This window comes from Siphateles boraxobius, unplaced genomic scaffold (genome assembly GCF_051911475.1).
Source record: "Siphateles boraxobius isolate OS27281-9 unplaced genomic scaffold, OSU_SipBor_1 8, whole genome shotgun sequence".
In the NCBI taxonomy this organism is placed as follows: Eukaryota; Metazoa; Chordata; class Actinopteri; order Cypriniformes; family Leuciscidae; genus Siphateles; species Siphateles boraxobius.
The window spans coordinates 5,657,444-5,681,173 of NW_027509208.1; the positions used below are offsets into that span (position 1 = coordinate 5,657,444).

Below are 23,730 nucleotides of genomic sequence, written 5' to 3' on the forward strand. Positions count from 1 at the left end.
AACTGTGGGAAACTATGAAAAAAACACTGTGGATGTGTATCTGAACATGATTGGATGCATTTCTTAAGGCCTGGATACACCAAGCTGACGGTTGGCCAACGTCGGACTGTAGTTGAGTGTCTGTCAGCTGAGTTTTTGCACTAGAACAAATCTCATTTGTTTTTTTGTATGCAAAGTGCTGCACAAAAACCAATGAGATTTGTTCTAATGGGTGAAGCATGCACGTAATGCACGCACAAGCTTCCGTGTTTACCTCGTGTGATTATATGTGCTGGGCTCCAGACTGCGACCATTTTTCCTGCCGGTGCAACCGAATATTTATTTAGTCCACAACCACAACGTTGCCGAGCAGCGAATGCAAACAAAATGAAAGCGGAACGAAAATGCGCTACTCATTTATGCTTCACGGACCGTTTATTAGTTCGGGCAGCTAGTTAATAGACAACGCAGCGCCCCGAACTTGCCAGTTGCAGGCCAATCCTGATCACGCGACACTGTTACTAGATCCAGTGAAGAAATCCATGGAATTCGCCTCAGAATTAATAACATCATCGCTGGGAGATCCAGTGAGAAACATTCCGATTCGGAGCGGAATTATAGACTCTGTTATAAAGATATCAGATATCAGATCAAACACGCTGACGAGGAAACCAGGAGAAACACTTATAGAAGGCTTTCAGTCCACAAATTTATTTCATAATATTTCATAATGTGATATGTGGAAAAGATCAAAAGTGTGTATGTACCAGAAGCACGCAATGCAATATTTTTGACAACATCATTGCTGCCAAGACCGGCAACACGATAAATCTGATAAGGCACTTAACAGTGCACATAATACACTTGAGCATAAAAAGTTTGTCCGTCTTCGACTGCAAGAAATGGAGCGCGTCACAAATTAACTGAAACTCAGCGTATAGGATACTTGCCTCACAGACAAATAGGCCTATAGACGGTCAAAATATGTCTACTTTTAAACGAAACAATTAGAAATAAATAGTTTATGTAATCCATATAGGCCAGCGCGTGTCTTCACTACTGGAATGACAGCATCGCCATTTTCATCTTTGCAGCCAACACACTCAGTAAACACTAGTTTATTAATAAACAATTAAATTATCTGCTTGCTATTTTTTCCCGACACTTCCATAATCATTAGGCTACTTTTGCCAGTGCTTTGCGGCAAGCTTTGTGTGCCGAGCGCGAGGCATATATCCCGCACCCCAGTAGCCTATATTTAATTCAATTCACATTTATTTGTATAGCATTTTTCAGAATACATATCGTTTCAAATCAGCTTTACAGAAAATGCATGTGTTTAAATTACAATTTATTCTGTTATTATTACAATGTATTCTGAATCTGTTATCAGAGGTGACTGTGTGAAATGCATTTCAATTAATTTTCATTCAGTTTCATTGTTAAACAATGCATTAAGTTAAGGCAGGAACAATGAGCTCATTGAAGTAAAGAATACTGTTTAGAATGTTAATCAATGTTGTTAAATGATAAGGAAACATAGAAGACTTTAGCATTGGTGCTTTTTTACAGACTCAAAATATGAGTGTAAAAAAGTCAACAAACTGAAAAAATAAAAGTTTTTTTTAGGTAATGTAATATTGTTAAAACGGGTTTCATAAAATTGGTATCTAAAAAAAGTGTCGTTCAGGAACCGGTATCGAAAACTTTGTTACGATACCCAGCCCTAACTAGCCAATGGCGATTCTATTTCCAAGGTGTGCGTAGAGGGTTGGAGGACTTGGATTGAACCGCTGGAATGCATTTTTTACAATGCTTTATTTTGGATCTTTTACGTTTTGATTGCCTGGACTTTCAATAGATGGACAGAAACCTCAAGTTTCATTAATATTTTAATTAGTGTTTCGAAGATTAACCAAAGTCTTATGGGTTTGGAACTAGTGAGGGCGAGTAGTGAATGATGACATAATTTTCATTTTAATAGTGAATGAATAATTTAACAATACTGTTAAATGTAATCTTTAACAAATCTCAAAATGAATATCCATTTTTCATGATGTATATTAGAAGTTGTGGTGCCTAAATTCAATTGTAGCTTTTTGCAGTTAATGATTTTAGTTAGTGTTTATTTTACTTTATTTAGACAAAATAATAATATAATAATAATTTAAGATATTATGATATGTATGATGTAATCTTACTAGGGTAAAAATGGGTAAATTGCAATTGTATCTTTGAATAAAGCACTCGAGGAAGTGTTGCTCCGTGTGTGGCAGTGAATTGTAACTTGTGGCTATGTTGGCTATAGGGAGATGTATTTAAAGGCATAAACACCACACCCTCCCTTTTACTGTCAGTAGATTTGCTGAAATGAAAATACCTCCGTGTTAAAAACGCAACCAGGTTACTGTTTGTGTCTAGTTGCTTAGGAAAGTAAAGACCCTCCAGCTCCTTCTGCCACCACATGTTGTGTTTTGTCTCACTACTGATTTTCTCTTTACCATGAGGTTAATGGATGTCACAATCCTGCTTGTAGCAGTGGGGATAGATCTGTTTCATACAGACAAGGAAACTTACAACAGTTGGCAGTCAGTTTACTCCACAGCTCACTCAAATCCCATGGTCATTTCCTTCGGGGATTAATTAGTATTCCATGTGTATGTGCGTAAGTACACTAGCATGTGTGTCGGCCATTTGTGTTAATGTCATTTGAGGCTCCTGTCGGAGTGCATTAGGGTTTCATACACTGTAGTTGTTGGTATTAACCTTGAGTTGCACCTCTGCTTATTAAATACTGTCTTACTGGTGAAATTATTTATTTTTATTTTTGTTTTCTGCCTATGTGTTAGCCATAGATGTTTGTGCATCAGTGGCCAAAGGTCACGTTCAAGTGTACCATTTTTAACAGGCTTTCCTGATTCATCCCAGGTGCTCAAATGTGCTTGGCCAACCCCAGAAAAGTGTGACGTGTGGGAGGCAGTGATGAGAAAAGCACATGACGATATTTGGATTTGATGACTTGTTACAAATGTTGCTATTCTGCGCAGTCATAAAAACAACAAAGTCTGCTTTAGAGTAAATCTACAGAAAATCTCTGAATGGGAACTTCCTTCAGAGGTTTTTATTAGAAGTTTTATTCCTTCGGAAGTTTTACAGACAAAAGAGTTTCAAGCTATAGTTCAATGCTGGGTTCAATGTGGCCATAGCGATGCACACTTCCTATAAGGCAAGGCCAAGGCCAGAGCAGGTGAGCAGAGGTATGTACAGTATAGCCAAGCCACAGGAAATACCATACATGAAAACCAGATGGTCCTGGATTCTTTTTGACCCCTACCTTTCTGTTACCCTTACTGGATTGATTTTTCATTATTAATCTGAGAAATGTAACCTTATCTTGAGCAGCCATTTTCTTCCTGGTTCTACTTATTTTTTTTGTTCATATGTTTGGGTTTTGTATTTTCTGTAAAAGCAAATATAGTAAATGCAACAACATTTACTTGTATGAAATCTTTTTCTTTATTATATAACATTTCCTTTTGAATTAGTTCTGATTCTGATTTACTCTGAACATGGGTTACAGAAAAGACACATGCATATTATAAATGATCCTAATAATGTTTATTTTCAGTTCAACAGTCATCATTTTTAAATTTAAACACACACACACACAATTTACAAGTTTAGGGTTGGTAAGATTTTTGTTTTTTAAAGATGCCTCTTATACTCACTAAAGCTCCATGTATTTAAACAAGAGACAGTACAATAGTAACATTGTGAAATATTATTACAGTTTAAAATGACTGTGTTTTTTTTATGAATATACTTTTTATATTTTTGTGATGGCAAAGCTGAATTTAAACAGCCATTACTCCAGTCTTCAGTGTCACATGATCCTTCAGAAGTCATTCTAATATTCCGATTTGGTGCTCAAAAAATTTCTTATAATTCTCAATGTTAAAAACAGTTGCGCTGCTTAATAATTTTGTGGAAACCATTATACAGTTTTTTTCCGGATTCTTTGATGAATAGGAATTTCAAAAGAACAGCATTTTAAATTGAAATATTCATTTACAATGTTACAAAATCTTACCGATAGTAGGTATAGGCTATTTTGCTCCTAACTCATAATCAGCATGACTCAAGTGCAATGCATTATAAAGATCCCCTGCTCAGTGTGTGGGGACTAGTGAACACTACATAGAGAAATTATGTATGGCATCAGTGTGGTGTTCCTTTGAATCAAAACCTCACACATGAAGAGCTTGAACCAGTCATGTCCCTGCTAACATTAGACACAAGCCACCTTATAAATCCTGACACAGCTTTCTAGGCTTCTTCAAGAACTTGAACCTCACTGGGTGATGGTTCCTAAAACAACAAAACATTGCAATTATTTATAAAAAAGGAAAGCAGATGTCCATCAAATCCACCACACTTGGCAGGTGGTAAAAGGCTGAGACCTATAGAATAACAGTCCTGGGTGGAGACTCTTAAACCACCCACTGTTATTAGACTGATGGGTTAATGTTGGGCCACTCCTACATACTAAATGAAAGGGTTGAGTGAAGTCTGACCACATACGGCTATGAGTACTTGTGTCACCAACCTGCACACGGCTTTATGCTGTAGGGGGAAACTGCATATGATGGCGTCTGAAATAAAGAAATAAGTCTGTGATGTTATTTAAACAGGATGTGTTTAACCAGACTGATGTTATTATTTCAGGACCCTCTTACCCTCAGCCATATGTTCTTGTCTCAGCCATGCTACACACCAGCAGGAGTGTGAGAGTGCATAAGTGTGCTGTCAGCCTGTCTGTCACACACCCACTAAAGCGCTTACTTCACTGAGTGCAGTTCAGGTGTAAGACTGGGATCAATTGAAACTTTTGTAAGGTTGAAGTTTAAGTATGTTCTTGATGATTGAAGCAAATAAACCACCTGAAACAATGGAGCTAATTTTAGATAAAAACAGTTGTCTCGTTAATAACCACTGACAACATTTTGTTTTGTTTATTCTGCGGAAAACGAGTATTGGAAGCATTTCAGATATTTCAGTATCGATATGTACTGAAAAAAAATATTTTTGACAACACTACATTGCACTTAGTTGATTATTTTAGATGCCTTTTTTAATTTTGTGTACACAGACAATTTGTGTAGAACACTTAAAACAAGGTATTGTTACCTTGTGAATTCTGAAATTATTTTAATTATTTCACCCTTTTATTCCCCCTTAAATTTTTTGTTATTTTTTTCTAATATTGTTTTTCAATATGTTATTAATATGATCATCTTGGCACATTATATAATAAGAACAGTAATTTTTGAAAAGACCGCATGCGTCTATACATGATAAAAAAAAAAAAAAAAAAAAAAAAATATATATATATATATATATATATATACACATGCATACATACATACATACATACATAGTAGTAAACATTTGAATCAAAAAAGTTAATCAAAGTTGTCCTAAGACAAGAAATAGCAGTGTATTGTAATAACAAATACAGGTATTGTTCAAAATGTATAACTTTGATGAAAGGTTTTGATCCACTTCAAATGTTGACTACTGTATAATAGAAGTCTGTACATTTATTTCACTGAGGGCCGTCTGTTGTCATGCTTACACGGTTTGCTTTGGATTGTTGCCTTGCTTGTTACCTAAAATCAGATCAAACCAGACTTTGAGTTCACAAGAATGTTGAGCAAGAGCCAATGTTTTTTGCTTTAATCTGCATGTTTAGAATCTCCTTTAGAGCTCAAACTTCTCGAGAATGCTGCGGTCACCAATTATTACGGGATGGGATTGAAAATGTAGACTAGGTGAAAATAGCCAGCGGCTTTTGTGTTTTGTGTACCTCACAACCGAGACTTCAACCCTGTGTGGATTCCTGTTCTGCATTGGAGTATTTCTGGCTCTCCTCATCTCTAAACCATACTTTAAAGAGTCACCAATTTCATAACTCTAATTAAACATTACATGCCGAAAGCATACGTTTATGGAATTCCGACACAAACAACAGCATTCCTAAGCCAAGCCAGCTTCTCTAAAATTCCATTTTAGAGAATGTTTTGCTTTGTGAAAGCCAAAAAAGGATACTTTATGTGAACGATTGATTTTGTTTTTAAATGTTCCTGCTGGGGAATTTAGTGTCTGAGTATGCCAAGTTAGTGGCCTTTTCCATCAATGTCATTGACTTTTTGTGTCTTAATTATATGTTATTAATGATCCTCTCATAACCAAAGCAAGCTTTGAACCAGCTTCAACACAACCCATTAATATAGTTGACAGAAATGCAACGCTGCTTGATTTCTTTCCAGCCTTCACCCACTCTGTTTCATGCAACTGGCCCATGCTAATCATTGCATAAGTCCTCTGTTTATGTTTTGCATTTCTGCTGCGTTGGTCTCCAATTATTTCCAAGCCCGGCGACCTGAATGACTTGCCTGGAGTCTGAGAATCTAACCCCAGACGACTGCACCCGGGACGGGTAGTTAGTTAGTGCAGGTGCTAATTGGCTTTGAGGGGTTATGAAGGTCCAATATCAGATGAAGTGCAGTGCAGACCAAAGCCTGGGCCGAGGGTGCCGGCATGGGGGGTAAACGGGGCAATTGGGCATTCGGTGGATAATTGAGCAAGCCCCCTACAAACTACTTAATCCTGATAGTAGTGACAAGAACATTTTACGACAAGGTCATTCTGAGGCTTAAATGACCAGTTTTTACAGCAGTATAGCATGGACTATTCTTATTCGGTTTTAAAGAAATTGCAATGCTGAAAATGTAACACAAATTATATCAAGAGTTTGTCACTTGTCATTTACATGATGCTTTTATTCTAAAACAGGATATTATACTAAATTGCCATCAACCAATCATTCAATTAATCCAGAGAACGGTACAAGATTTGTAAGCTCACCACATTTGTTTTATTTCCTTTGGGATTTATCTCAAACAATTTGAAAGACACTTACTATAATAACTATATTATAAATGTATAGTAATTTTTAATTTTATTTTTAATAATAACTTTATTTACTTTTTAACTTTATTTGAATATTATTAAAAATAAATAATATTTTTTTCTTTTCTGCATTTCGCTTAAAGCTGCAGTCCGTAACTTTTTTGGGTTAGAAATTATCCAAAATAAATTTGAGCAAGTACATAACCAGCCAGTGTTCAAAACTATCTGCTTGCCTTAGCGCGATTCAAAACGGTAAGCTTGTTATAATGTTTTTATTTCCAGTGGTACTGGTGGATTTCCACGGGAAATTCGAGCATGTTTTCGCATCATTACGTCATATCGGTACACTTAAAGATTGTGTCTTGGCTGGTAAGCTATATTACGTGTGAGGATGTTGGAGGTGTAGATTTATAGCCTTTTCTCACAGCACTTGATATAATCAAACTTATCAATTTGATGGTGGATCCAGAAAGATTCAAACGATAATCACCAGTGACAACTGTAGATTCACTCGTTGTAAAATGCAAAAGACTTCAGAATTCGGAGTGGCTACAGAAGAAAAGAGACTGCAACCGAACCCATGCGAAAACAAGGATAAATATTGCAAGGGCATTAAATGTAGTCACACAATGCTGATGTTGTTAACATTAACAATTTGAGAACAAAGTATAATTTGCACGGTGTGACATTATATGATAAGCAACCGTTAGATTTAATCAGCACGATTTAATGCAATGCTTTTTTTCCCTTAGTTGGTCAGAACAAAAGTGGCTGTTACTTACTTGTTCTTGTACTTACTTGTGACATTTTCCGGTGAAAATTCTTATGTTGGCATTATTTCCAAAATGTAGAATCTGTGATTCCGAATGACAGTATCCACACCGGCGCCGCGACTGACATCCGCACATTCTCCTCAAAACATTGGATTCATCCGCACTGTGCCATGCCGAGGCACAACCCACGTAAAGTTGATAATTCCATGAATAACTGCAATTGCAGATTTCTAACAGAGATGGCGACAAAGAGGAAAAACTACGGACTGCATCTTTAAACTGAAAAATTGTATGTGATGACCCTCATTTGTAATGAATAGACTGGATAATTAGACTGAATCAACTTACTCATGTCTTCTGTGTCAGCAGCGTATGAGTTCACGTAAGTGTAGTGTACACATAGTGTGCGTGGTTAAAGACATTTGGTCCTGTTAACAAGATCTCAGTGCTGACAACAGCCACTAAATGAGGAACATGAGGCCTGATGGATTCTTCTGATGGATTACACAGAAACTGAGTTTTTTTTGTTGTTGTTTTTTTACAGTAATTATTACTTATATTCAGCATGGATATATTAAATTGATCTAAAAAAGGACTTTATGACTTAAAGATTTCTATTTCAAATAAATTCTGTTCTTCTGAACTTCATCAGAGGGCTTGTTTACACCTGGTCACTTCATGCCTTTTTACTGATCGTATATCTATCGAATTTGTTAAAGGGGTCATGAATTGAGAAATCAAATTTTCTTTTGACATAAAAGGTAGGGATGTTAAACTGACCCAAAACCTTTGAACGGTAGTGTATATAATTCGGGTAACACAAGAATCATGTCTCGATCATATCTATATTTACTTTTATTTACATATACTGTATCACATGCTGAAAGATGTAACATTACTGCCACCATCAGTCTAGGACAGTACATTCTCTTTGTTGTTACTTCTGTTTGTTTGATTTATCTGTCCTGAAAAACTTTCAAGATTTATGACTTTTTGCTCAGAGGATGAGAACGCATCAATCTCTGTCTATGAATATCTCATTCTTTTTCTCCACTTCATACTGAGAAAGTTGAAGATAGGCTGAGAAGTATAGCAGCTCTGTGTTGCTGGATGGGTTATTTATTCAGCAGACGGACACAGGCAGAGCACATGAGATAGCATTAAAGGAGCGGTGCACCTTAATGTGTAAATGAAAATACTCACCCTCGTGTCAGTCCAAGCCTGAATGATTGTTTTTCTTGCATGCAGCACACAATGAAATGTTTAGCTAAATATCTGAGCTGTTCTATTCAACACAATGAAAGTGAATGGGGACCAGCTAAAAAAAACACACCATAAAAGCATAATAACAGTGGTCCATGTGACTTATATGACTTTAAAGGCCATAGTTTGTATAAGTAACAGACCAAAATGTAATTTATGATGTTGATTCAATGAAAATCTTGCTTAACAACTGTGGTCACCATTCACTTCACTTTCATTGAAAAGAGCAGCTTGCACGTTCCACTATAAATGTTTAATTTTTGTTCCACAGAAGAAAGTAAGTCATGCAGGTTTTAAAAGACATGAGGGTGAGAAAATTATATGAATTGTGTTTTGGATGAATGATCCCTTTAACAGGAAGAACATTGATGTTCTTGACACTGATTTCAGCATGCCATCTGGAGTGGAGGTTAAAGAGGAGACCCTTATTGAGATGAAAGAGTGTCTCCTTTTTAGCCACTACTGTACCACAGAAGGCATTCCTTCTCTCTCAAACACCCACCAAAACACACTTCTTCCGTTTCCACACGTGGATTTCATCTGGCTCCCCCACGGATTTCATTGCAGATACATCTCAGATGCTGAGTGTAGTCTATTCCAAAAAATTGTTTTTCACTGAATGCGCTAAAAAAGTTTATTTTTGTCTGCATTGTTCTCTAAGCTTATGATTTACTAAATAACAGATGTTTTATGTAAGCAGCTCACTCTGACACTCTATTTTCTTCACAGGAGAATCCACTTTTGTTGACGACCACGGGCCTCCCACACCAAGGGTACGTTTTTTTTTTTTGTATGATCAAACTCTTTCTCTCTCTCTTGTTTTCTTCCAGTTCGAAATGTACTGTACAAAACATCCCTGTCTGCGTTTGTCCTGTTATTTTGGCCTTCCCACACTAGAGGAAAACATTTCAAGTCTTGACAGTGACTGGAAGGTCAAACACACACACACACACACACACACACACAGCCACACACATTCACATGGTTTGATGAATGGATTTTTATTTCCTGTGTTGATGTATTTCCTAATGAAACAGGAAGTTTGAGTGGTATATGTTGAATGTTTTTCTATTAGTAGATAGTTGCTATCAGTTTAAATCACAGCCTGGCAAAACCATGCTATTTATGCTAGAAATTTCTTTACGCACTTGGGTCTTGCAGTATCAGTATTGGTCCGTTTCTCTGAAAGAAAAATATTTATTATTTTGTGTGTGTGTGTGGGGGCTCTCAGGGCTCTAGACTGCGACTAAATGTTTTAAATAAATTCACAGTTTTAAATTGTGCCCATTCCTTGTCGCCTGTCAATGACGTAATATCCGCGTTATCCCTGGTTTCCGCTTGTACTGCCATAGTAACCATGGCGACAAATGTTGACAATTGCGTAATGTTAAGCGGCACGCTATTGTTGTTTCGTTCAAACATTATGGATCATGGCAAGCAGACTTTGGGACAAAAGGAGAACTAAAACGAGGATCAATATTGGCGTGGGGTTTTCAAGATGCCGAGAGCTTCGTGACAAAGTTCGACTTGACAGAGCTTCACGACTTGACAGGTCGAGGTCACTCTTGCATGTACTTTATTAGACAGGTGAGCAAATGTACATAAAACAAATCAATGTTATATAGCGCAACATGATGAAAGGTTAGAATATGATCAGTATGTATCCTCAGTAATTCGTCAAATAAACTGACCTGTGTGAGTAGGAATTTAGCACTTGCGGGTAAGTTAGCTCGGTAGAATGAAATGTCTTCATTGCTTTATATCCGTGGGACTCGCGTGTGCCGCTGATATCTGTCTCTCATTCGCAATCTCGCCCTGCTTCATACCACAGTCATGTTAAAAAACATCAATGTATTCACTCATCCATAAACATTATTAGATCCATCAGCATGACAGCAAGTTCCATGATTCCGCTTTTTCACTGCATCATCAACCTACGCTCTTTGTTATTGTAAGAGGTTAGCGACCCCTAGCGGTGAAAAAAATGTCATATTGTAGCTTTAAATGTATTAAAGAAGATATTGAATATAATTACAGTCATTTTAGATATATCCTTTTGTGCATTTTTATTTATACTAAATGTTTTCAGGCTAGGCATAGAAACCATATAGTTACTATCACGCATCTTCTGAAAGAGCACTGAGTCTCCTGAACAAAACAGATGGAAAGAAGATGAAGAAACCAGAAATTTCATATGTAATCATGTGCATATGTAAATAACGCAACCATCAACATTAAACAGCATGTGAATCAAAACTGTCTAATGTTACTAAATGAAATGTCGACCCAGGACGAGCTATAGGTCTGTGCAAGCATTAAGGGTGTTTATGGACTCGATTTACTCCATCTATATTATAATCGTCATTCTGAATCCAATCCAGGCGTAGTCTTTGACAAAAACGCTATTTTCTCAGCTATTTGCTCATAATTGTGCTTTTTTTATGAAACTTACCCACATTCAAGTGTTGATTAAAAAAGAATGCTTGAAGCTAGAATAAAACTTTTTTTAAAGCAGAGGGTTCTTCTTGATATATTGCATGTTCAGATATTCATACAACAAAATATTCTGGAGCCATGAATTTTTGTGAAAATGATCAAAAACACTGGCGAGGAAAGAGTTAAGGAAGACGTGCATCTAGCCTTACCCTGGAGTTGGTTCACCCACCGCCTTTATTCCCACTAATCTAGAGCCCTGATAACTGCTGAAAGTTAATTTTGTCAACTTTTGGAGTATGGTAACATATAACAGAGAACAGACATGGCTTAAAAGCCCCAAATAAGGTAAATTCTTGCCATTTAACTGACATAATGACTTTGTGTTATAATTTTCTGGGTCAATAAACAAGCAGTTGTGAAAGTTAACTCCACACACACACACTCATGAAAACTAATCTTATCAGCACTTCCTACGGTGGGGACAACTCTGATCGTTGACACACAGATAAGAGAGAGAGAAATAGAATGAGTGGAAAGAACGAGCTTGATTTAAGAGGAGTGTCATCATTACACGCACTCTGAGCAAACCCAGCTGAAACTTTTACTGAGCTTAGCCTCTTTTTCAGAGGATGAACGATGGGTCTGTTTCAAACTAGTGGGGTTGAAACCATCACTGTGGTCTGTCTATGGATTTTATAGAGACTTGTTGAAAAAGGAGTCATTATATGTGTTATAGGACACAGTTTTAGAAAGACAAATCTCAAAGCACTTGTTACATGTTCGAGACTGAATGAACTTGGCTCGATTTCCCTGTAGATTTCAAATGATTTATAACTTGGATTGTATGTTCAGTGTCATAATCAGTTTTTTGTGGTCAAAAATAACTCCAGAGTGTAACACTAATTTCTCTGTGCTGCTGTTTTTCTTTTTGGTTTTCTCTTTGTTTGTTTTTTGTGTGTCTCTGCTATAAAATGGGTTCAAGTGATTCAGAGACTTTGGAATGCTGGGATGATTCATTGATAGTACTGTGTGTGATTGCACTCGCATATGACAAACGAGTCCAGAAGAGAACAGGAAAGGGGGTCCACCCATAAAAATACTCTTATTTTAACGATGGCCTTGTACAAATGTAAATGGTACAAACTACGTTTTATTGTTTCTAACTAGATGGATTGTTCTGTGATAAGTATTGACATTTCCTGTATTGAATACACACTCGAGAGGCCTCAATGCCTCTGTAAAATAAGTCTTTATTTACAGTTTATGCAATACCCTGCCTCCTGAGAGCAGTAACATTTGTTAAAACATTCTGATAAATATCCCATAGCGAATTGTGTTTTGAGGGTTTAACAATGTTTAACAATGTCAAAGGGAAAGTTTTGTAGTACATGTTATATTTTATAGCATCTTCTCTATACAATCCAGAGTTCAAGTGATAGCAATTTGGCCTAGTTATTATATATTGAATATTGTATAATCTTATTATCTAAAATCCTACATAAGTATACACGATATATTAGATGCATACAGATATATAAGATACATTTGCAAGTAAAAGTGGATGAAGATAAGAATGATAAGAAAGAGAAGACAAAAGATTTTCTTCACTGGACTGTGGACTCCTTAAAATGCTCATCTTTGACCACAGGCGGACAGAGACTGTGTGCATCAGCAGCTGTCCAAAGACAGAGATTGAAATAGAAAGAGACTCAAACATACATATTTAATTATAGTGGTTAAGCTTGATTTGATTTCGAGACAACCTATGTTTGCTTTGACCTGATTTGCTTGGCTAACAGAGCTGTACTCAGGGTTAGGAACTTCAGAATAGCATAGTAGCATACTACTCTTCACTATTTCTTCCACTGTTTTTATTTCATTCAGCCTTTATCAACTTATAAAATTGATTGCCATAATCAAGTGAATTTAAGCAATGTTAAGCAATCTTACCATAGACACAGACGTGCACAAGAATGTGATTGAAAACAAACACACACACACACACACACACACGCTTTCTATATATACATATAATATATGTATACATAAAATTTACAGCTCAGAGTTAAACATTTGGAAATTATGACTTCCTGAATAAGAAAGTAATGTAATCAAAGTCCAGTTCAATGTGTGCATGTGTGTAAATCATTACATTTCTACCAGGACCACTTCTGTTTACTATAAAAAAAAGATGTACCTGTCTATAAATTTTCCAATTTTCCTAGGTAATAATGTTTTGTGTGGATCTGTCTAGTTAGGTAAAGTCTTTGGTAGCTGAAACCCCCACAGTTACTGAAAGACCTCAAGCCAGCAATGATAACAACCAGTTTTAACATCTCACAGCTGTGGAAAACACACAAACTCTGTACAGACGTTTACAGTTCTAACAAGAACTCAACATACTTGCACACAAACATACTACAAAAAATGCTACAGTGACGTATGTTAGCTCCAGTCTTCACTAACGTTTTCCAAATGATTCCCGTCCACACTGAAACTTAGGAAATCCTAATATTCACCTTACTGCGCATGCGTAAACCCTCAGAAAAGCTCACTGATACGATACAGAAGGAACAATACTTAATCAAGTTATTTAGTCACGCAATCCTTCTGGCAGGATCATTTTATTTAGCAAAATATCTCACAATTCACTGATGCGTCCTGGTTGCACTCACTCACCATTATATGTTTGGTCTAAACGCAACTGCTCTCATGTTTTGTCGCAGAACAGCAAATGCGAGTAAATTCTGTCATCTTTGCAGTATTGTGATATGAAGAGTGTGCAAAGTAACATATTTTAGCAACTATGTGAAAGTGAATAGCACATAACAGGCACAATACCGGTATAAACATGAATATCTATCGGTACAATATGCGTCACATGACTAAACGCGCTTCATCATTTTCAAATACCTCAGTTTTCACAGTCCACACTACAATGTGAAAACGGCCTTTTCTATTATATCCTCAATTATATCCACAAAATGTTTTCAAAAAGCTTTGTTTTCATTAATAAAAATGCTGTCTTAGTGTGGACAGAAGGGCAAAACGGAGAGAAAAGGGTCCGTTTTCAAACTAAACCGTATTAGTGTGGACAAGGCCTGGATGTGTTTGAGCAAAAACATAGTTAATATCATGTAATTTACTCCTGTGATGGCAAAGCTGAATTTTCAGCATCAATACTCCAGTCTTCAGTGCCACATGATGCTTCAGAAATCATTCTAATATGCTGATTTGGTGCTCAAGAAGATGTTCTTATTACTATCAATGTTGAAAACCGTTGTGCTGCTTAATACTTTTCAGTATACTACTAGTAAGACTACTTCAGGATGATTCAAAAGAACAGCATTTATTTGAAATAGAAAACTTTTTAACAATGTTAATGTCTTTACTGTTACTTTTAATCAATGTAATGCATCTTTGCTTAACAAATATATTTTTAAAAAATATTACTGACCCCAGACTTTTGAATGTGTAGTGAACTTTTGTAATGTAAATATGGATCTATAAAGGCTTCTGAAACAGAACAAACAAAAAATTGCAGGATGCATTTATTTTGCATTAGAGTCGGGAGGACTCTATATAGAAGCGTGATTTATCTAAGAAAAAGAGTGAGACAGAAGTAAATGTCGAGAGAGGGAGAGAAATGGAGGAACACAGGATGGGGGAGAAATGGCAAGGCAGCTGGGCTCAGACAAGGCCTCTTATGTGTGTGCGAGGTGAAAAGAGGGCATTCTCTCTGAACTTGAACGCATTTGTTGTTTTGGGAGGGAGCGCAGTTCCACACTATGGAGTGTGAGACTGAGAGAGACCAAATAATAAAAGGGTCCCGAGACTCCAGAGATGAGGAGGGGGTGTTGTTTAGGTAGGAACAAGTGAGTGTGTTTACAGACCTGAATAAAAGTGAGCGTGACTGCAGTAGTGAAGTTGAAAATCATGTCACAGACACATTCAAACATAAACACAGACTGCTTTTGACATTAATGTTTGTTCTCAGTAGCATTTCTCATATTACATACACAGAGGGGAAAGAGCAGCTCTCCAAACCCAGTTCCATCTAGGATGCTGGCCTGCAGGGAATTCCATTCTTCTTTCGCACTGGATGTTCATCTAGGAATTAAAAAGATTCCTCCTTTCTTAAAGACTCGTTCTTATGGTGGTGTGGAGTAGTGAATAAAGATCTGGGCTGGAAACTGGAAGCTTCTAGATTTTAGTTCCTAAAGGGGAAAACCAAAACTATCACCCTTGTGTCCCTGAGTGAAACGCTTAACCCCGGCTTATTCCAGGGGCACTGTGCAGTGTGCACTAAATGTGGCTCAATTATTGAATTGAGTTAAACATGCTTAATACCAAAGACAGTAATAGCTTTGTAAGTATTAAGCATACTTGTTATAGTGCTTTCTCAAATTTGTACTTTCTTGTATTAACTTTCTAAATGCTCACTGTGTTCTTTCTTTCTTTTCCTTCCTTCCTTCCTTCCTTCCTTCCTTCCTTCCTTCCTTCCTTCCTTCCTTCCTTCCTTCCTTCCTTCCTTCCTTCCTTCCTTCCTTCCTTCCTTCCTTCCTTCCTTCCTTCCTTCCTTCCTTCCTTCCTTCCTTCCTTCCTTCCTTCCTTCCTTCCTTCCTTCCTTCCTTCCTTCCTTCCTTCCTTCCTTCCTTCCTTCCTTCCTTCCTTCCTTCCTTCCTTCCTTCCTTCCTTCCTTGCTTCCTTCCTTGCTTCCTTCCTTGCTTCCTTCCTTGTTTCCTTGCTTGCTTGCTTGCTAAGGGGTTAGTTCATCCAAAAATGAAATTTCTGTCATTATTTACTCGTTACAAATCCGTAAGACCTGCTTTCATCTTGGGAACACGAATTAAGTTATTTTTGATGAAATCCGTGACGTTTCTGAACCAGCTATAGAAGGCAATGCAATTACCACTTTCAAAGCCCAGAAAGGTAGTAAAGACATCGTTAAAATAGTCCATGTGACTACAGTGGTTCAGCCTCAATTTTATTAAGCAACTAGAATGCTTTTTGTGTGAACAAAAACCCCCCCAAAAATAACTTTCTCAGTCTCTGACGTGGTTCACGTGAGCACTACGTGTGGTGCTGACGCAGGAGCTGGACAATACTGAACCAACGTTCTGATGTAGAACTGTAGAAATGTTTACAACGTGAACAGCGTCAGAGACTGACATGGAAGAGAAGATATGGTGTCGTCGTCGTCTTCTTCCTAATAACTATGTATTTCAATGTCTGTCTCTAGGAGCTGCCATTCCCAAGTCAGGTGATCTACAACAGGGTTGGCAAGTGTGGAAGTCGGACGGTTGTCCTTCTGCTGAGGATTTTGGCAGAAAAGCACCAGTTTAACCTGGTGTCCTCTGACATCCATAACAAAACCAGACTCACAAAGCATGAGCAGGTCAGTGGATGGGTGAGTGTGTCTGAGGCAACTAATGTCTCTGAGAAGTTGTAAAGCACGCTAATATAAAAAGCATACTGTGAAAACTTGCTGATGTGATTAAATAAAGGTGTTTGCCAAGGGAAATGCTCACTGAATGCCAGCGGCAATGAAACACATCCGAATGGCACTCATTGTGGAGAAAAACACACACACTTTCTTCCTTTGCGGAGAGGAAAAGAAAATATTCTGTCATCCCGTTTGGGTATGGTCAAGCCACCACACCTCCACACAGCTAAACTCAACCTATGAAAAGCTCAAATAAATAAGCTGATTAAATAACACTCATATGCGTTTGTTGAGTGGGAGAGTGAAATAAAAGTGACTAACATGAAAATGAAGACTTTTCACTGGAAATCTGTCTATATCCCACAGTACACTCATAATTCTTTCCGGACAGCATGGGACCTTCCAGAACCCTAGAATAAAATGTTTTTCTGAGTGATGCATTATTCATAGGTTTTCAAATGTGTAAACTGGTTAGATGTACGGTAAATACTCAAAGGTAATATTAAATGTGTGTGTTTACAGGAGTAAGCTCAGAACACATACAGGTTTCTTTGCTATCAGAAAGACTAACTCTCCTTAACGGAGTCGTGTGTTCAGGAAGATGAGAGAGAGAGGGGAAAACAGCAAATGAAAGTGATTCACAGTATGGTATCAGATATTCTTAGAATGTTCTCTGACTTTCCAAACCTAAATGACTCTTTCTTCTGTGGAATGCAAAAGAAGATATTTTCTTTTTGTCCATACAATGAAAGATAGCTGGACCCCACCGGTCTTTGAAATATCTTCTTGTGTGTTCTGTTTGAGACTGAGATGATTTATCTTGGAATCTTACATAAACAAATGTCCATACCTGGTTGGTGAAACTACTGCAAGAGCGTGTGAAGGTGCCGTATGGTCCAGTGGGATTGCACATACATAAAATACTTCCCAAACAACATTTGAACAACATTTGCTGTTTAAATAAATGTATTTATATTTATCTAGACAAAGTGTGGCTATATTTGAAGAAGCTAAAATATAAGATTGTTTTGATTTGTTTAGTACTTCATAATTTTCATATTTCCGCTTGTTTTATTTCATTGCTTGCATAACATTACTCGTATTCTAAAATGTGGACATCATTTTATAATAATAATGAATGAAAGGGTGGGTCCAATCTTAACTCAATAAAAAAAGGGTTTAACGTCTTGTTTTGATGTGCATCATTTATACACAAGTGAAGTTTAGCATTAGGTTCTTTGTGCGCTTTGTGTATTTCCAGTCCTTGTTTTCTCCGGCTGACAGCTGTGATTGTGACTGATGACCTGTTTGTGGCGTTGGAGCACCCGCAGAGTCTCCTTAACAAATGCAAATTTCTCTGCGGGATAAGGGTCATAAAACTCTCATTTAGAGAAGAAAGTTTATTTGTGTTTGGGAATGTTCAGTCTGAGCTTGAAGTACGAATGAACCTCCTCTCCATTAAAAAATCATAATGTGATTGTGTAGAACTAGGTTTTGTCATTAAAGGGGTATTTCATATTCAAACAAATATGAAGATTCTGAAGACTCTGCTTTTAACCATCAGTGGACATATATTCCAGATATGTTAGTTTAAAGTTAATGTTCTTGCGCTTGACATGAGAAGTAGCAGCACAATATAGAATAAAAATGTACTTTATGTTTTTTTAAAATTGAATTTTATTATTGTTATTCATTTTATTTTGCTGCTTAATATTTTTGTGGAAACCCTGATACTTTCTTTAACGGTTAAAACATTTTAGATGAAAAGAAGAAACACTTATAATGACCTAAACTGTGTATTGGTAAGCAAAATAAAGCATCTGGTCAAACTCATGTTTATTCTGACATGTCATTATAATAAGACCTGTACATTTTTAATTGGCCTCAAAACACTAAACCACAGACTGCTTACCCAATGTCACACAATCTGAGGTGTTACTTGTGATGTGATTTTACCAACACCTCGTATATCATTACTTTAGCTGTACATTGCATGGCCATGTCTGTGCCCATATAAGCGTTTACAGCACAGGAAATCTCATTAAGATGATGTCACTACCTCATGTTGGAACAGAATGTGTGTTTTGGCTTTGACACAGCGTTTGATAAAAGATTAAAGCTTAAGTGGGGCACTTGTTACAGTGTGGTAAGCTGTTTGACGGAGATGTGGGGTATAAAGAGGTTTAGATTTCGGTATGAGATCTCAATTCTGAGGGTGGTCTTTCCAAGCCTTCTGATCCAAGAAACTTCTGGAACCTATTGTCGAGTGCTTCACTCCACACATACCGTCCTGGCACACCAGACCAGCATTACGCCATCCCGCTCCTCGTATGGTGATCTGTTATAGGGATTTTTAAGTCTCCTTATGCCTGTATAGGTATGTTTGTAGAGATTGTAACATGCATTTAGAGACACATGGGCTCTATCAGAGCTGACTGGGGCCCCAGCTGGCCCTCATTAGGAAACATTAAGGTAATGAGAAGTAAGCTTCTTTCCACTGCACTACGTACCATCCACGCGAAGTGTGTGTGTGTGTGTGTGTGTTTTTGTGTGTGTGTGTTTTTGTGTGTGTGTGTGTGTGTGTGTGTGTGTGTGTGTGTGTGTGTGTGTGTGTGTGTGTGTGTGTGTGTGTGTGTTTCTTTTTTCTGGGATGTGTGGGTTTAGGGGTAGGGTTAGTGTAAGGGGATAGAATATACAGTTTGTACAGTATAAAACCATTATGTCTATGGAGAGTGCCCACAAAGATGCATATGTGTGTGATTCTTAAATTCACTTTGAAACTGGAAACTACTGGCATAATGTTTATGGTTTATTTTTTTTAAATGTATCCATCGCTGTGGCTGAATAATTATTGTTTTATAGCCACTGAAGACAGCAGCTTTAATTAATTATGGCTAATATGGTATATACCCTGTAATTCATTTGTTTGTAAGTGTGACAGGAAGTATATATAATTACATGTCGTGCAGCCGAAGCTTCTAGTGGTTAAAATATTGTAATTTTTTTTTTGCTCTGCAATTGTAACTTGTTGCACCCCTCTGCTATTTTGATTTATCATAATTGTCAGTGTTGTTGAATGAAGAGATGCTCATGAACGGTTATGTAACATGCATTTTGATCTCTGTTTATTTGTGTTGATTTTTTGCCAGGTGGATTTGATGAGAAACATTAGCACTATTCCACAGCCTTTTCTGTACACCAGACATGTTCACTTTCTGAATTTCACAAGGTAAGCAAATCAGGAATTATTTCTCTGAATGTGTCTGATCAGGTCCAAGATAAAGACGCACATTTCTTGCTGCCATTAAATTAGTATTCGATTCAGTGCTCATACGCTTTGTCTCTTTCTTTCTCAGGTTTAGGATAGAACAGCCAGTCTACATAAACATCATCAGGGATCCCATTAACCGTTTCCTCTCCAATTACTTTTTTCGTCGTTTTGGGGACTGGAGAGGAGAGCAGAATCACTTGATCCGCACACCCCAGATGAAAGATGACGAGAGATATTTGGTCAGAGACTCTTTCAAAATTCTTTCTCTTCTTCCTAATTTTCACCACAACCATCAATTTTGCCCCAGATATAATTTAAAAAAAAAGGTTAGTGCAAGGATACAAGAGCATACTTAAGATGTGATGTGTGAGGAAAATATCACAGGTTGTGAAAAGTATAATATTATTTCATTGCATTTAGGATACATTGTAATGTCGCACGACCATTGTCGTGTCACAGCTTGAGGCTGTCTACGCTGGACAAGTCAAATCCACTGCTGCAAACCAATTTGTCCTTTGTGTCAAAAATAGTGCAAGTGCATAGAGATGGAGTACATAAATAAATAGAAGGAAGCATCAGTTTACTGTCAGGGACTCATTGCGTTGCGCCCTATCCAGTGTAGACACAGCGTTAGCAAAGGTCATTATCTATTCATAGTTTTAAAATGGAAATGCCATTTGTTCATTCAGGGGGATAAAAAGACACAAATAAATGCATGTATATCTACTGTTTGTGGGCAAATTAACCCCTTGAGCTACACCCTGCTTTGTAGTTAAAGAAATACCCAATTAGGCACAGAAACTCAATCCTTTTAAGAAAACGTTAACATTATCTTTGTTAATCTTGTGCATCAACACTTTTTTATTTATTTATTTATTTTATATAGGGATGCAGCAGTACTGAAGTGAGTGCAGGTTTAAACATAAACATCTGAATAGTGATGTGAAGGGCTGACTGTAGTTTAGTGTACTGCAACAGAGCTCCATACAGTAAGACTAGTAATTTACCTGTTCAAACAGATAGGAGTTGTACTTATATGCACACAAATTAACATAGAATACAGCGTGACCATCGAGTGACTCGAATTGGGGACTCTATTTCCCCTTGGGAATGAATTTGTTGCACAATGAGTGTTTGTGAGAGTGGGAGTCTGGCTGTATGTTCGGAAATTATCTCAGACAATGTGAGCAGAATGTTCAGGAACTGATTAGTCATACTTGCTTTTTTACTCAATTGCATTGCTCAATGCTCTAACCTCTGATTTGGAAAAAACCTACATAAATGCTGAAACTCAAGACAATGACATGAAAACTTGGCATTGCTCGAAGAAATACATCAGTCGATTTAGGATTGTGACAGAATTATGGCTCATATCTGTTTTTCATAAAACATAAATGGCCAGTTTCCCAGACATGCATTTATCTGGAACATTAACTGGGACCTTTTCTTGATCAAGTTACTAGTCAATTCAGTCCAGGCTGTTTTCTCTGTTCATTTATGCTGTACCCGGTGTAATGAGATTAATCTATGAATATTTCTACTGAGTAGGGGTCAAGATCTGACAGGTTAGCATGGTTCAGTTAGTAGGTTCAGTTCACAATGTATGAAACAAGATAACACCATAACAGACCAACATATTAACAACATAGGCTAGGTAAAAGGCAACTTATTTTATTTGAATATATTTGTAATGTGACACTGAAGACTTTGTCATCACATGAATACTTAGTTTTTAAAATGTATACAAACAGATAAGTTTTTTAGATTTTAATTTCAATATAACATCATATACCAACCCCAAACTTTTGAACAATGGTGTATGAATGTATGTCACTAGTATTTACTAGTGCCAATAATGGTCATTATAGTGAAGTGAAGGTTATTGACTCAAAAAGTTATGTGGTTCCAAGAATATGATAATAAAATCAATAAATAATAAAATGCAATGAATATTGTTTCAATTAGTGCAATTCAACAAGCTTTTTTGTTTCAAAAACATTTGGCATTATTTTACTTACTAAGAGCAAAGATGGCAGATTCATTTAAAACTAATGGACAGTTTTTTATTTGCTTTATAGATTAAAAATGTTGCTAACTCATTTTGAATAATATTAAATCCATACCACACTACATTTCTAAAAAAATAATTAACAAATATCTTCCACCACTTAGCATTTTAATTTAATAGTTTTTATGATTTATAATCTTAAAGGAGAACACATGACAGACAGTAGCAGTTCTGTTACGATAGGAATTGAACCTATCTTAGCTAATGAAAGACTACAATAAATATAATCAAACCTTCACCATAAAGAAGAACATAACCTCTTCTTAAGATCCTCTCTCCTCCTGGAGGCCTGGTTAACCACATCTCTGTTTTTATAGTTTAGGATTACCATGGTTTGTGATCTATCTCACAAATGTGAGAGGATGAGCATTCAGATGGTATGCTATTGAAGTTTCATTTTTGATCTTTCCCTTTGAATTTAGTTTAATTATAATAATCTGACGTACTTGGGAATTTCCCCATAATCTGAATAGATGTGCACGCGCCCACACACATACTCAACGTCAGACATATGCATTCACCAACACGAACACATTTGCATTACAACTGGACGCTGTGAGCTAATTTGATATTGCAGAGTCGTCCCATATGTTTGAAGCATGTTAAGCGAGTTTATAAAGTGTGTGTTAGAGGAATGGCCATGCTCACACACGGACAAAGAGGGGGGGGTTTGGACTCTTTCATCTGCTGTGACTGAAATTGTACAAGCTTGTTTCCTTTAAACACTTATATGTTATGGCTAAGCTGATTGGTTAGAAAGTTCAAAACGGTATTTATTTGAAATAGAAATCTTTGGTAACAATGTAAATGTCTTAACTGTCAATTTTGAATTAAATGTACTTGCGCCAGCAAACTCGGTTGTTCTGTATGTTCATTACTCAGAAAAAACACTGTTTTTGTGTGAGGTATGCTGGCAGACCTTCAAAGCTTGTAGTACTGTCCATGTTTACTAATGACTAAAAACATTAAAGCTGGTGTGTGTGTGTGTGCCTGATTTCTCTTGCAGACTGACTTCTTGTCTCCTATCGTAACCTATCATCTCGTCTAATCTCTGCTTTGCTCAAAGCATTATGAATCCAGTAACCAGTATTTATTATTTGCTCTTTTTTTGTAGCATTTTCTAGACCGAAAAATGCTTTCTTTCGTGTGGGGCAGAGCATGTTGCGTGGTGACGTCCATCTGGAGGTAGTTTAGGGGTGAATTGCAATGGCGGTGTTCCTAGGTGCTTAGTGAAATGGCCACCTTGGGACTGAATCAAGAACATAAGGCCAAATAAGTGTGTCACCTGAGCTGAAGTGGGTCCTTCTAGAGAGAAACACTGACCGGTTTTACTGCTTGGGATGTTTGCCAGAAGCACACTAGACATTTGCTGTAACTTTTTATGTGTAATTTCATATGTCCAAACAGACTTCCTTTCTTTTTATACTCTCTTTTTTCTCCACTCCACCAAACAGCATCTTTCTCCTTATTGAATTGTATTTAATTGTTTGTTTTAAATGTCTGGCTCAGCTTTAAGGAGCCA

The 23,730-nt window shown here is 36.9% G+C and overlaps 1 protein-coding gene across 3 annotated transcripts in view; it reads left to right on the plus strand.

Annotated features, from left to right (window-relative positions):
• usta (uronyl 2-sulfotransferase a) overlaps nucleotides 1–23,730 on the plus strand; it is a 61,728-nt gene that overhangs the window by 32,308 nt on the left and 5,690 nt on the right. The window contains exons 2-5 of one of the 3 annotated variants that reach the window (XM_077220099.1): nucleotides 9,717–9,760; nucleotides 16,666–16,821; nucleotides 20,019–20,098; nucleotides 20,226–20,379. In XM_077220099.1, coding sequence (XP_077076214.1) covers nucleotides 9,717–9,760; nucleotides 16,666–16,821; nucleotides 20,019–20,098; nucleotides 20,226–20,379 — 434 coding nt within the window. Of the gene's footprint in view, nucleotides 1–9,716; nucleotides 9,761–16,665; nucleotides 16,834–20,018; nucleotides 20,099–20,225; nucleotides 20,380–23,730 lie in introns of all 3 variants that reach the window. The other 2 variants (XM_077220098.1, XM_077220100.1) reach the window with 2 other exon arrangements.